At 38.4% G+C, this 14,889-nt stretch overlaps 1 protein-coding gene across 4 annotated transcripts in view; it reads right to left on the bottom strand.

The window, feature by feature from the left end:
* Positions 1-14,889, bottom strand: part of UBE2E3 (ubiquitin conjugating enzyme E2 E3) — a 104,332-nt gene that overhangs the window by 12,141 nt on the left and 77,302 nt on the right. Inside the window, exon 2 of one of the 4 annotated variants that reach the window (XM_064286938.1) lies at positions 11,985-12,234. The exons of the other annotated variants lie outside the window; for them this stretch is intronic. Coding sequence (XP_064143008.1) covers positions 11,985-12,025 — 41 coding nt within the window. The 5' untranslated portion in view covers positions 12,026-12,234. The remainder of the gene's footprint in view (positions 1-11,984; positions 12,235-14,889) is intronic. 4 annotated transcript variants of the gene reach the window in all.

Below are 14,889 nucleotides of genomic sequence, written 5' to 3' on the forward strand. Positions count from 1 at the left end.
GGTCACTGCAGCTGAGAAGCTCCTTGACCAGGGTAAGACTGATGACAAGGACCTTCCACCAGAGCTGACAGAGAGAGAAAGCCTTCCTCTGGAGCCAGCACCCTGAATTTGGACTTCTAGCCTACTGGACTGTGAGAGAATACACTTCTCTTTGTTAAAGCCATCCACTTGTGGTATTTCTGTTATAGCAGCACTAGATGACCAAGACATAAATAAAACCCTTTCTCATATTAGTTACATATGTATGGGTTTATTTACTCAGTAATTAACTTCACTGATACTGCAAAAGTAAAATTCACTCCCATTCTGAGTCAAATTATGAAAAGCACAGATGAAATCAACAAGGGTTTTGCTTATGGAAACCTCAATATGAGTTAATGCTGAGAAGATCAATTATTAAATTCCATAATTAGTGACTCAATTTTTTGTTTAGTATCACTTAGCAAATAAAAATTATCTTGATTCTACTGTTTTTCTCCTGCAAACGTTCATTTTCTCCTTTTAAATACCATGTTTCCCTGTTTCCCATAAGCTAGTGTATCTTCTACACATAAGTAAAAAGCAGGAAGAAAGTGCAAATACAGTGACAATCTTGCACCTGGGAATTTTTAGTTACTAGCTGCTCTTACTGCTAAAAAGTGACATTCTTTCAAACATTAGCAGCATGAAATTAATATCTTACCAAAATCCATTTTCTCACTGCTTGAATACTGAGTCAGCAATTATTTTTATTGAAAGGGTCATAAACACTACTCTTTTCCTGCACTGGAGTAATTCCCTGTAAGCTTTAAGATACTTAATTTAATAATAGATTCATGTGACATATATATATTTTTAAACAATACTTTTATACATTCAACTTTTTTATCCCATACCAAACCAAATGCAATGGCTATACACCTACTGTATGCTTTTTTTTTTTATCCCTATGACAGTCTTAACGTAAAATGAGTTGAACTAAATACAAAGAGAAAAGAATATAATGACATAACCATGGAAAATGTGGTATAATGGTGAGCAGTCCATTTTAAATTCTTAAATTATTAAAGTCAATATTCATGTCTGTAATATACATTTGAAAGGGAAAGAACACTAATACAAAGTTCTAATTAAAGCATGGGTTTAATTTTAAAGAGGTGTAAAAATGGAAGAGGATGAACTGAAATATCACATTGGTATAACTTTAATATGTCTTGCCCACCTTGACTAGATTTTAAGCACTATATTCCTGTTGCCATCAAGCAAATTCTGACTCATAACAATGCTATGGGACAGAGCAAAACTGTCCCATAGGGTTTCCAAGGAGCAGCTTGTGGATTTGAACTGCCAAGCTTTTTGCTGAAGCAGCAGAGTTCTTAACTGCTGAGCCACCATAGCTCCAAGCACTATATACCAAAAAAAAGTTACTAAACAGTAATGAAAAAATGTACTAAAAATACAAATAAGAGATGGGGCCAAGATGGTGGAGTAGTCAGAGGCTTTCTGTAGTTCCTCTTAACAACAAAGACCCCAAAAACAAGTGAATAGATTACATGTGACAAGCTAGGAGCCCTGAACATCAAAGGCAAAGTTGAGGAATCAACTGAGCAGCAGGGGGAGGGAGAAATAGTTCCGAAGCAGCGAGGAGTTGCCAGACCTGACCCAGCAGGAACTGCCACCCCGCCGGCCAATTCCGCTGGCGTGAGTGTCATGACACAAGCAGTGGTGTTTGGGACGTGTTTTCCACGTTGGGAAAAGACAGTCTGCTCAACCCTCCAGAAAAGTGAGAAGTGGCCTTCAATCGTCAAATAAGTACCTGCATTTAACCTACCTCCCGGATCTAAAAATACCCCTTTGGGAAAATCCTCTCTCCTACTTATCTGCTCCCTTCCCTCTCTCCACTGGATCCCAGCTGGCTGCATCCCCTGGGCTGGAAGAAGGACCCTGCACTTGCCCTGAGCCATTCTCCCAGCCTTGGAGAGGGAACAAATTAACAAACAGGGGCAAAAATAATCTGTCGGCTCCCCTAAGCCAGGAACTCAGGGCAGAAAAGAGCTCCTGTGTGTAGGCACAGGCATAAGGGGTCCATGGACTTTGAATGCCTTTCACCCCTACATAGACCTGTGTGGGCCCATTTCAACAGAGTAGGCCCTCATTAGCCCAGTACAACAGGATATATACCTGATGCCTAACTTCAACTGTTTCAGCTACATGGCGGAGAGGCAGATTCTTGACATTTGACACCGCTCTGCCTATTAAGCAGGGTCCTCACCTACCCACAACAGGGGCCTGAGGACTGGTGGCTCCACCCAGGACACCTAGCCACCCATGACAGGGCTCCGAGAATAAGTGGTGCCTCCCAGTCGTTACAACCAGCAACACTGGGTGCCCACAGTCTGTCCGCAAATCCCACCCAAGCGCTCTGGGGAACAAGGACACGCTTCCGTCACAGACACTCAGGGACAGTTGTCAGTCCCCTGTCTTGCTCAGCACATGGCCCCCTACTACACCCTGATACCTGTGCCCACACCAATCACCCCTGCTTGTCTATGACTGCAGATGAGAGCCTGCACCACACACTTGGTGACTGACTGACTGACTACCTGGACACCTGAGCTGAACCCATACAAAAAAAGTGAACGGACTCCTGGGCTCAAATATGCAGTAACAGCTCTGAAAACCTGGCAACAGGACATTAGGGCTTCAGAGGCACCAATAATCAAACTAGCCTATGTGGGCATATCAAAACAAAAGAAACTAGGACACAGCAAGCAAGCACAAAATAAAATAACTTCTTGATGGCTCAGAGATAAGAGTCAATACCAAATCACATAAAGAGGCAGACCACAACGACTTCACCAAGCTCCCAAAACAACGAATAAAAAAATCTTCCAGATGAAGAGAAATCCTGGAATTACCAGAGGTAGAATACAAAAGATTAATACACAGAACTCTTCAAGAGATCGGGAAGGAGATCAGGTAAAATGTAGAACCACCCAAGCAGCACAGAGACAAAGCATTAGACAAACTTAAGCAGATTAGACAGGAGCACAATGACAAATTTAATAGGCTGCAAGAATCCATAGAGAGACAGCAAACAGAAATCCAGATGATTAACAATAAAATTTCATAATTAGACAACTCAATAAAAAGTCATAGGAGCAGAATTCAGGAAATGGAAGTCAGAATTAGTGACAATGAAGATAAAGCACTTGACACTAACTTATTTGAGGAAAAATCAGAGAAAAAAATTAAAAAAATGAAGAAACCCTAGGAATTATGTGGGACTCTATTCAAGAGGTATAACCTATGAGTGACTAGAGTACTGGAATGGGGGGTGGGGAGGATAACAGAAAAGACAGAGAGAATTATTGAAGATCTGTTGGCAGTAAATGTCCCTAATACCATGAAAGAAGACAGGATACCTATCATCCAAGATATTCACCGAACCCCACACAAGGTAGATCCCAAAAGAAAGCCAGCAAGATATATTATAATCAGACTTGCCAAAACCAAAGAGAAAGAGAGAATTTTAAGAGCAGCTAGGGATAAACAAAAAGTCACCTACAAAAAAGAGTCAATAAGACTAAACACGAACTACTCAGTAGAAACCATGCAGGCAAGAAGGCAATGGGATGACATACATAAAGACTTGAAAGAAAAAAAATTGCCAGCCAAGAATCATATATCCAGCAAAACTGTCTCTCAAATACGATGGCAAAATTAGGACATTCCCAGGCAAACAGAAGTTCAGGGAAGTTGCAAAAACAAAACCAAAATTACAAGAAATACTAAAGGGAGTCCTCCGGTTAGAAAGTCAGTAACATCGGATAACAACCCAAGACTAGAACACAGGACAGAGCAACCAGGTATCAGCCCAGATAGGAAAATCATAAAAATAAAGCTAAAACGCTCAGAACATGGAAACAGAAATATCATTCTCTAAAAGATGACAACATTAAAATAAAAAAGAGAGACTAAAAAATGTAGTCATACATATTTCACATGGAGAGGAAGTCAAGGCAATACAAAGAAATAAAAGAATGGTTCAAACTTAGAAAAATAGGCATAAATATTAAGGTTAACCACAAAGGAAAGTAACAATCTTACACATCAAAATAAAATACAAGAAAAACATAAAGGCTCAGCAAATACAAAAACAACAATGAAAAAGAGGAAAAGAAAATATATAAAGAAAACGACTCAGCATAGAAAATTAAGTGGAACAAAGAAACTGTCAACAACACACACACAAAAAAGGGACATCAAAATGACACCACTAAACTCATACCTTTCCATACTTACATTGAATATAAATGGATTAAACACACCAATAAAGAGACAGAGTGGCAGAATGAATTAAAAAAAAAAAAAAACAAATAAACACGATCCGTCTATACGCTGCCTACAAGAGACACACCTCAGACTTAAAGACAAAAACAAAAACTCTAAGGATGGAAAAAATATATCAGGCAAACAATCAAAAAAGAGCAGAAGTGGCGATATTAATTTCTGAGAAAACAGACTTTAAAGTAAAACCCACCACAAAGGATAAGGAACGCACTATATAATGATTAAAGGGTCAATCCATAATAGATATTTACACACCCAACGATAGGGCTACAAAATACATAAAACAAACTCTAACAGCACTGAAAAGAGAGACAGACAGCTCCACAGTAATAGTACGAGACTTCAACACACCGCTTTCTGTGAAGGACAGAACATCCAGAAAGAAACTCAATAAAGACAAAGAAATCTAAATGCCACAACCAAACAGCTTGACCTCATAGACATATACAGAACGTTCCACCCAACAGCAGCCAAGTATACTTTCTTTTCCAACGCACATGGAACATTCTCCAGAAGAGACCACATATTAGGCCATAAAGCAAGCCTTAACAGAATACAAAACATCGAAACATTACAAACCATCTATTCTGACCATAAAGCTGTAAATAGTAGAAATCGATAACAGAAAAAAGCAAGGAAAAAAAAATTAAACACAAGGAGACTGAACAACACTTTGCTAAAAAACTCTGGGTTACATAGGGGAAATTAAGAACAGAATAAAGAAATTCATAGAATCAAATTAGAATGAAAACACATTCTACCAGAACCTTTGGGACACTGTAAAAGCAGTGCTCGGGGTCAATTTATAACAATAAATGCACACATTCAAAAAGAAGAAAGGGCCAAAATCTAAAAGAATTAATCCTAGAACTCGAACAAACTGAAAGAGAACAGCAAAAGAAACCATCGGGCACCAGAAGCAATGAAATAGAGAACAAAAAACAATCAAAAGAGTTAACAAGACCAAAAGCTGGTTCTTTGAAAAGATCAACAAAATCGATAAACCACTGGCCAAACTGACAAAAGAAAAACAGGAGAGGAAGCAAATAACCCGAAAAAGAAATGAGATGAGCAATATCACAACAGACCCAAATGAAATTAAAAGAATCATAACAGAATACTATGAAAAATTGTACTCTAACAAATTTGAAAAACTAGAGGAAATGGACGCATTTCTAAAACACATTACCTACCTAAACTAACACAGAGGTAGAATAACTAAATAAAATTATAAGAAGAGTAACTAGATATCCATCTGTAAAAAAAATGAAACGACCCATACCTCACACCATGCACAAAAACTAACTCAAAATGGATCAAAAACCTAAATATAAAATCTAAAACAAATAATAAAGATCATGGAAGAAAACATAAGAACAACACTAGGAGCCCTAACACACAGCATAAACACTATGTAAAACATTACTAACAATGCACAAACACCAAAAGGCAAACTAGGTAACTGGGAGCTCCTAAAATTTAAACACTTACGCTCATCCAAAGACTTCACCAAAAGAATAAAAAGACAACCTACAGAGTGGGAAAAAAATTTTGGCTACAACAAATCCGACCAGCATCTACTCTCTAAAATCTACAAGATACTGCAAAACCTCAACCACAAAAGGACAGATAACCCAATTAAAAAATGGCAAAGGGTGTGAACAGGCACCAAAGAAGACATTCAGGGAGCTACAGATATATGAGAAAATGCTCACGATTGTGAGCCATTAGAGAAATGCAAATCAAACCTACAGTGAGATACCATCTCACCCCAATAAGGCTGGCATTAATCCAAAAAAACACAAAATAATAAATATTGGAGAGGTTGTGGAGAGACCGGAACACATACGCTGCTGGTAGGAATGTAAAATGGTACAATCACTATGGAAATCGATTCAGCGCTTCCTTAAAAAGCTGGAAAAGAAGTACCATACAATCCAGCAATCCCACTCCTTAGAATATATCCTAGAGGAATAAGAGCCTTCGTAAAAACAGATATATGCACACCCATGTTCACTGCAGCACTATTTATATCAGCAAAAAGATGGGAACGACCAAGGTGCCCATCAATGGATGAATGGATAAACAAATTATGGTATATTCACACAATAGAATATTACACAATGATAAAGAACAATGATGAATCTGTGAAACATCTCATAAGATGGAGGAATCTGGAAAGCATTATGCTGAGTGAAATTAGTCACAAAAGGACAAATATAGTATAAGACCACTATTTCAAGAACTCAAGGCTTAAACACAGATAAAAACATTCTTTGAAGATTACGAGGAGAGCAAGGGAGAGAAGGAGAGGGGTATTCACTAATTAGATGGCAGACGAGAATTACTGTAGGTGAAGGGAAGGACAACACACAATATAGGGGAAATCAGCACAAGTGGACTAATCCAAAAGCTAAGAAAGTTTCCTGAATACAACCAAACACTTTGAGGGACAGATGATCAGGGGCAAAGGTCTGGGGACCATGGTTTCAGGGGACATCTAGGTCAACTGGCATAAGAAAGTATATTAAGAAAACATTCTGCATCCCACTTTGGTGAGTGGCGTCTGGGGTCTTAAAAGCTAGCCAGTGGCCATCTACGATGCATCAATTGGCCTTAACCCACCTGGAGCAAAGGAGAATGAAGAACACTAAGACATGAGGAAAATATGAGCCCAAGATAAATAAAGGGCCACATAAACCAGAAACTCCAGGAGCCCGAGACTGGACGAACTAGATGGTGCCTTGCTACCACCAATGACTGCCCTGACAGGGAACCCAACAGAGAATCCCTGATGGTGCAGGAGAAAATGGGATGCAGACCTCAAATTCTAGTAAAAAGACCAGACTTAATGAATGGATATGGGAAACAGGGTGGAGAAATAAAGTGTGCCATCACACTGTAGGGAAAGCAACTAGGGTCATATAACAATGTGTGTTTAAGTTTTTGTATGAGAGACTGACTTGAACTGTAAACCTTCACTTGCAGCACAATAAAAAAAAAAAGTGGAAAAATACAAATAAAGCTTAGAAAAAGTAAACGTCTCTATATTAAAGCAAGAAAAAGTTAATGTCTCTTTAAGCACTGGTTTATAAAGACAGCCTCCAACTTACAAATGGATGTGCTCCAAAAAATTTGTTTTAAAATTAGGTATTTTGGAAGCTGGAACACGTTTTAACCACAGCAGTATAAATGGTGATTTTGATTTTGGCCCACCAAATCAAAGTCAATTAAACCATTCTTCCCATATCATGAAGTGAGGTACTATATATTTGCAATAAAAAATACTGAAAAGCAATGTTACATTTTAGTATCATGATACCAGGCTAAACATTTTTAAAATATATAATAATCCACAGTGCTCTCAACTCAGTCTGTTCTCAAGTTTTTATAGTTGGCAGTTATTCACTCTGACCTCTGACCTTTGCCTAGCCTTTCAAACACAGTTATAACGAAGGAGAAAGTAAGAAGCAAAATTAAGGAGATTCTGTTCAAAAAGAATGAGGAGCACAGAGGAGAGCCCTTGTAAAACTGATGGATAGGTGTTCTGTGGACAGCCTACCAATCAGTCATGGAGCCCTGGTGGCACAGAGAATAAGCACTCGGTTGCTAACTGAAAGGTCCATAGTTCAAACTCACCAGCCGCTCTGCGGCAGAAAGACCTGATAGTCCGTCTGCTTGCGTAAAGATTTACAGCCTTGGAAACCCTATGGGGCAGTTTCACTCTGTCCTATAAGATCGCTATGAGTCAGAATCAACTCAACAGCAACAGGTTTGGTGGTGTCTTTTTTTTTTTTGGACCAATCAGCCTGACAGGAGGGTGGTAAGGAGAAAAGGGAAGGCAAGGTAGTAAAGTGGCTAGTACACATGGCATGACAGGTATGAAAATGGAGAAAGGGGACTCTCCTGGGACAGGAGAGGCAGAAGAGCAGGGCAAAGGAAAGAAAAGGAAACCTTATCCTGACCGTAACAGTGGGCAGTTCCTGCAGCAGTGAGGAGGAAGACAAGGGTGGATAGAATTGGAAACAGAGATCCTGGAGATAAGAAAGAAAGGGAAATTACTATAGCAATTACCAGACAAAAACAGAGAGGCCAATGTTAATATTACTTTTTAAAATAAACCCACTGCCGACTCATAGCAGCCCTATAGGACAGAGCAGAACTGCCCCATAGGGTTTCCAAGGCTGGAAATCTTTACAGAAGCCACAACTTTCTCCAACAGAGCCACTGGTGGGTTCAAAACACCCACCACCTTTCAGTTAGCAGCCAAGTGCTTTTAACTACTGCGACCAGGGCTCCTCCTAGTTTTAAAATAATGCTCGAAAATCAGGTATTTTCCTTGACGACTACCTGCACTGTCATTTTTAGCACTCAAGCCAATTCAAGATCTTTTTAAAATTCAAAGTTTTCAAAAAGCAATTAGCATATATCCTAAACAGTTGGGTCAATAAGATTATTTAAAAGCCACACAGACTCTAGTGTTTTAATGAATTTTTATATAACCAAGACCCTTACTAGTTAGTGTTAAAAACCAAATTCCTACAAAGCAATTCAAGAATTAGGTACCTTAATGATTATTTTATAGTTCAAGCACTACATTCATTTTCTTATAGAACATGGCTGTGTCAGCTACTTTTCTTTCCTATAACCTTAACAGCTGAGTAAGATTCAGTCAAACTAATACAATAGCTAATGAAACAAGAGGCATTTCAGCACTATGAATCATTCAAATTAAGTAAAATTATACAATTTTTACATTGTGCCAAACCATATGGAAATACCTCAGTGATTCAGAAATCTATCTAGTGTCTGTGCAGGACCTATACAAAATAATTTGATTTGGAAAATGTCTTTTTAGCTTGGGGAAAAAAAAGTGATAAAAATTTTAAATAAGGTGCCATCACCCAAACAATTAGCAGTCTAGAAAACATAAAAAGTATACATTTACTTTTTCAAAGCTAGTTAATCCATTTGCTATTAATATATATTTAAAAAGAAATTACATATAAAATATTACTCCATTAAGCTGGACTAAGTAGTGCAAGAGTCATCAGCATTTTTATACATTTTCTGTTGTAAAAAGAACACTTCAGAATTTATACATTCCATTTTAAAATGCATCATGTTAGAAACTGAAACCAATCATTACTGATATTACTAAAATAAGGAATTGTGGTTCCTAACGTTGATAACGCTTTTCTAGCACCTTAGCATGAGTATTTGGGGTGGGAGGGAGAAGGGTTGGAGGAAGAGAAAGGGACCCTTGGGCCAGGAAGGTGAAGTGACTTGTTGCGTAGGGTCACATACAGCTAAGATTCTCTTCAAAATGTCTTTTATCACAAAGTTTAAAGCAATAGATCCACACAAATATTAATTACTCAGTTCTCTGCCAAAAGCAATCAAAATGTTAACAGATCCAGAAATAAAAGTATCTGATGACACACTGAAGGTAATTCTGTAATAACTTCTACAACTTAATACTTAAAACAAAATTACAAATTAAATGCTCCATGTATTTTGGATTGCTAATCTTTTTGTTCCACCTTTGTTTTGTTTAAGTGTCTAGTATAGTAAACCCTTCCCAACTTCAGGAGCTGTTTTTGAAGGGAACCCTGTTGAACAAAACGGCAGGTGACAAGCTGAGTGTATGCCTATCAAAACCCAGAATGCAAGGATTGGAAGGGAAACAACTAAAATAACATTAAATTCAAGTTTTTAAAACAGTTAAAAAGGAAATCCATAAGGCAACTGCTTCCAAAACAAGCACGATTTATTTGCATTAAAAACCTCTGTTAGTACATAACTCTTTCCCAGAAACACCTTGTAACTGTTAAGGAAATTGTGATCAGAGTCTTGGCCGTAAAAAAGCGGATTCTTTTCATAAGATTCGTGTTATGCAGATCCAATTCTTCTTTTAAAAAGTTTTTGAACCATCCCTTACCAGCTTATTATCTTTTATACACATTACTACAAAATGCTTATGTAACCACCTGGACCTTTGTAAATCATTACGATGCTTGAAAACATGATTTTTGAGGTCTAGTCTTCTTAGTCTTCTTTACATATATCGAAAATGTGGCATATAAACAGATTTTCTCTTACCACATGGTCTACAGAGAAAGAGGCAATATTTATTTTCATGTTTTTTGTTTAAAGAGATTAGGTTGCAACACTCCTAAAAACAACATATATGTATGTATATATCACATACCTACACATAAATCAATTTGTAATCTGCAAAATCATGTCCATGAAAGGATTAATGAATATTTCTGGTAGTCAAATATATATAAACTACTGAACTCAGAAAATATTTAAGGCACCTGCCTACAGGCTTCTCTCTGCACAAATATTGCAATGTTTTCCTGATCCAGTTAATTACCATGTAGTTTTTCTTTACCACCACTATAAAGATTGTGATTTGTCTATCTTAGGTCCATTATGACATTCATCATCCAAATGCAGTCAAGTCTACTTGTATAATCACGAAAAACACTTTATAAGAGAATAAATAGAATTCTACTCAAGATGTGCTTCTTTCCAAAGCACACTTGTATAAATGCAGGTGAAAACACTTCTAAAAGTACAATCAGACACAAGGTGAAATAATTAAAAAATAAAAATGCCCGAGTTCAGCCAGTTAAACACCATTTTGATTAACTACTATTTTACTACTGGTGCCAGAAGCAGAAATTGTGACGATGATGGAATTAAACATTGGCATCTATAATTCTATAGCCTTTAGCTATGTCAATACTGTGTTCACAATCTCACACTTAAAAGTCCGTTGTTGTTTATATGCACATTCACTCTGGAGTATAATACCAGACTTAACTAAAATAGTTGCACTCAAAAAGCTGCTCTGTCCAGGAGGTCCCTGCCCTTTCTTCTTCTAATGAAGACATCAAAATATATCTGCTCCAAATCACTGATTCAGACATCCATTCCCCTTTCTCCTCCCAGTCCCTCCTAATCTCTCTCACTTTAAGCCAAAGAATTCCACCTTCACTGAAAGCTGTGGGGCGGGGGCAGATCTCACAGTTATCATTGAGTGTTACTTTAACAAGGTTACCAATGGCAGTTGGGGCTTTGGAATATCCCTAGCATGTAGACCAAATTTAATTATATTAAGTACATCAAGTGTTTAAATGGACGTGTGTGAACTGCACTAGGAACCTATGCAAAGCAGCCTTCATAATACATTTCTAAAGGAAAATGTGTTGCAACAACAATAGCAGCTGCAGCAAGAAGGGCAATTGTTTACACTGATTAAGCACTTAACATGTTGCTAAAATTCATTATGCTGAAGAGTTTATATCTCTTTTAATCCTACAACAGTCCTATGAGATAGGTACTAAAACTATCCCAGCTTCACAACAGGTAAGCAGTTTCCCCTAAAACTAGTATGCTAAGTCTATTCAGGGAGGCTACAATCTTAACGATATCTCTGTATTTCTTTCCAAATTTAAAACAATTATTTTATAAATGAACAAGTGCTATTCCCTAGTGCTCTGGAAAAAAGTCATTCTGCTAGGGTGAAAGCAATTAGGAGTTCAGGGTTTATTAAGGAGAGATTAAGACAACTAGGGGTGGAGAGTGGCCAGGGAAACAATACAGGAAAATAATTCTACTAATAAGATAGGCCTAGTTACCTGCTGCTGTTGTTTGCTGCAATCGAGTTGGCCTCGACCATGGTGACCCCTATGTACAACAGGATTAGACCACTGTGATCCACAGTTTCATTGGCTGATTTTCAGATCACCAAGCCTTTCTTCACAGTCTGTCTTAGTCTGGAAGCTTCTCAAAAACTTGTTCAGCATCATAACAACACACAAGCTTCCGCCGACAGGTAAGTGGTAGCTGCACTTGAGATGCGTTGCCCAAGAATCGAATTCAGGTCTCCTAAATGGAAGGTAAGAATTTTACCACTGAACCACCAATGCCTTCCCAGGCCTTATGGACTCTGGTGAAGAGGTAAACTAATTCCTATTACAACCAACCAGGAAATGGTACTGTTTATTAATCCATGTTGTACTTTATGGACTATTCAGTTTAAATCAAAAAATGTATTTTGAGCTTCTACAATATGCAAACTACAATACTTGCTAGATTCAATAGAGAAAATAGAAATAAATTCATTCATCCACCAAAGGTTTACTGAGTGTCTATTTTGTGCTGGGCGCTTGTGTTAGAAACTAGAGATCTAATGGCCATTGCCTTCAAGGAGATCACAGTATAGTTGGGGATACAGATATTAACCAAATAAACTTCTCAAAAATGTAAAACTGAAAATATGACAAATGACTTATTTATCATAGAAGGGCAGCTTGCTGAGTGCAGGGAGATGTGACTTGGTGGTCAAGAAGACCAGGGAAAATTCACAGAGGAAGCAATGCCAGAGATGTTTACTAACTCCAGTGGGAGTTAGCTAGAAGGTAAGAGGGAAGAGCTGGGAAAGAGGGATGAACACTTTATGCAAATGCCCTGAGGCAATCTGGAGCCTGGTGAGGAAGGTTTAGAAAGAAGCCCAATGGCAGAAGTAAACCAGAAGAGGAAAATGAGACATGAACAGAAAGAAGGACATAGTAACACTTGTACACGCAGAGCCCTGCCAGGCTGTATTAAAAAACTTATGTTTGTCCTATCCTTCACCCTGGGAATCCAACAAAAATTGTATGCAGGGGAGGACTCATAATAGTATTTTTATTTAGATAAGCTTCCTAAGGTTGCTATATGGAGGAGAATGGTCAGGAAGAGGGCCAGAGACTATGCGTGGACTGCTTGGAAGACTGCTGCTGTTAACTCAGGTGAAAAATGATGGTAAATTGGACTAAGGTGATGCCAGAGATAAAGAGATAAAAAGAAGTGAATGGATTTGAGAGATTATTTAGGAGGTAAAAATCAACCAAACATGTTTCTGGAATACAGGAAGTAAGGGAGAAGGGATTATCACAAATAACTCACAGTCTCCTGGACTACACAACTGGGATGGAGACATCTTGGAGAGATCCAAGAGATAGAATGTCAAAAAGACAGTGGGATGGAATATACATTTGCGTTGGGATCTGGGTTGTAGATAAAAATTTGTGACATCTTGCTACAGAGGTAGTAATTAAAGTCCTATGAGTGAGACAGGCCAGACTTGGAATAGACTACAGAATTAGAAGGGGAAAACATGCCTTGGATGAGAGAAGCACACACAAGAAATGATAATATATGGCAGACTTGTGACAAGTGTATAATAAACTAAAAAAAAAAAAACCAAACCCAGTGCCATCGATTCCAACTCATAGAGGGACAATAAAAGAAAAGAAAAAAGCAAAGCAGGGGAGACACTAACTACATGAACAAATATGTGAAGAAGCTGGGTGTGAAAACCGTGTTTAGAGATGAGGTTAAGGCTTCATCTCCACCACGTCTGTCAGTCTGTCATACTGTGAGTGCTTACATGTTGCTGTCGTGCTGGAAGCTATGTCACCGGTATTGTTACTAGCACGGTCACCCATGATGGACAGGTTTCAGCTCAGCTTCCAGACTAAGACTAGGAAGAATGACCCAGCAGTCTAATTCTGAAAAGCATTAGCCAGTGAAAACCTTATGAATATCGGCGGAGCACTGTCTGATACAGTGCCAGAAGATGGAAGGCACTTAAAAGACAACTGGGGAACAGCTGCCTCCTCAATGTAGAGTCAACTTTAATGATGTGGACGGAGTAAAGCTTTCGGGACCTTCATCTGCTGATGTGGCATGACTCAAAATGAGAAGAAACAGCTGCAAACATCCGTTAATAATCAGAACCTGGAATATACAAAGTACGAATTCAGGAAAACTGGAAATTGTCAAAAATCAGGAACTGATGGTGCTGAAAGAATAAGTCCAAGCTGCACTGAAGGTACTGGCAAAAAAACAAGGCTCTGAGGATTGATGGACTATCAATAGAGATGTTTCAACAAACAGATGCCAGCACTGGTAGTGCTCACTCATCTGTGCCAAGAAATCTGGAAGACAGCTACCCAGCTGACTGGAAGAAATCCATATTTATGCCAATTTCAAGAAAGGTGACCCCACCAAATGCGGAAATTATCCAACAATATCATTAATACCACACGCAAGCAAATTTTGATGAAGACCAGTCAAAAGCCGCTGCAGCAGTATTACCAACAGAGAACTGCCAGAGAAATTCAGGCCGGATTCAGAAGAGAACGTGGAACCAGGTATGTCACTGCTGATGTCAGACGGTCCTGGCTGAAAGCAGAGAATACCAGAAGGATGTTTGTTTACCTGCATTGACCATGCAAAGGCATTTGACTGTGTGGATCGCAACAAATTATGGGTAACATTGCAAAGAATGGGAATTACAGAACACTTAGTTGTGCTCATGAGGAACCTGTACATAGATCAAGAGGCAGTTGTTCGAATAGAACAAGAGGATACTGCATGGTTTAAAGGCAGGAAAGGTGTGTGTCAGGGTTGTAGCCTTTCACCGTATCTATTTAATCTGTATGCTAAGCAAATAATCTGAGAAGCTGCACTATATGAAGAGGAAGGGGGCATCAG

The sequence above is a fragment of the Loxodonta africana genome, chromosome 6 (assembly GCF_030014295.1).
Source record: "Loxodonta africana isolate mLoxAfr1 chromosome 6, mLoxAfr1.hap2, whole genome shotgun sequence".
NCBI lineage: Eukaryota > Metazoa > Chordata > Mammalia > Proboscidea > Elephantidae > Loxodonta > Loxodonta africana.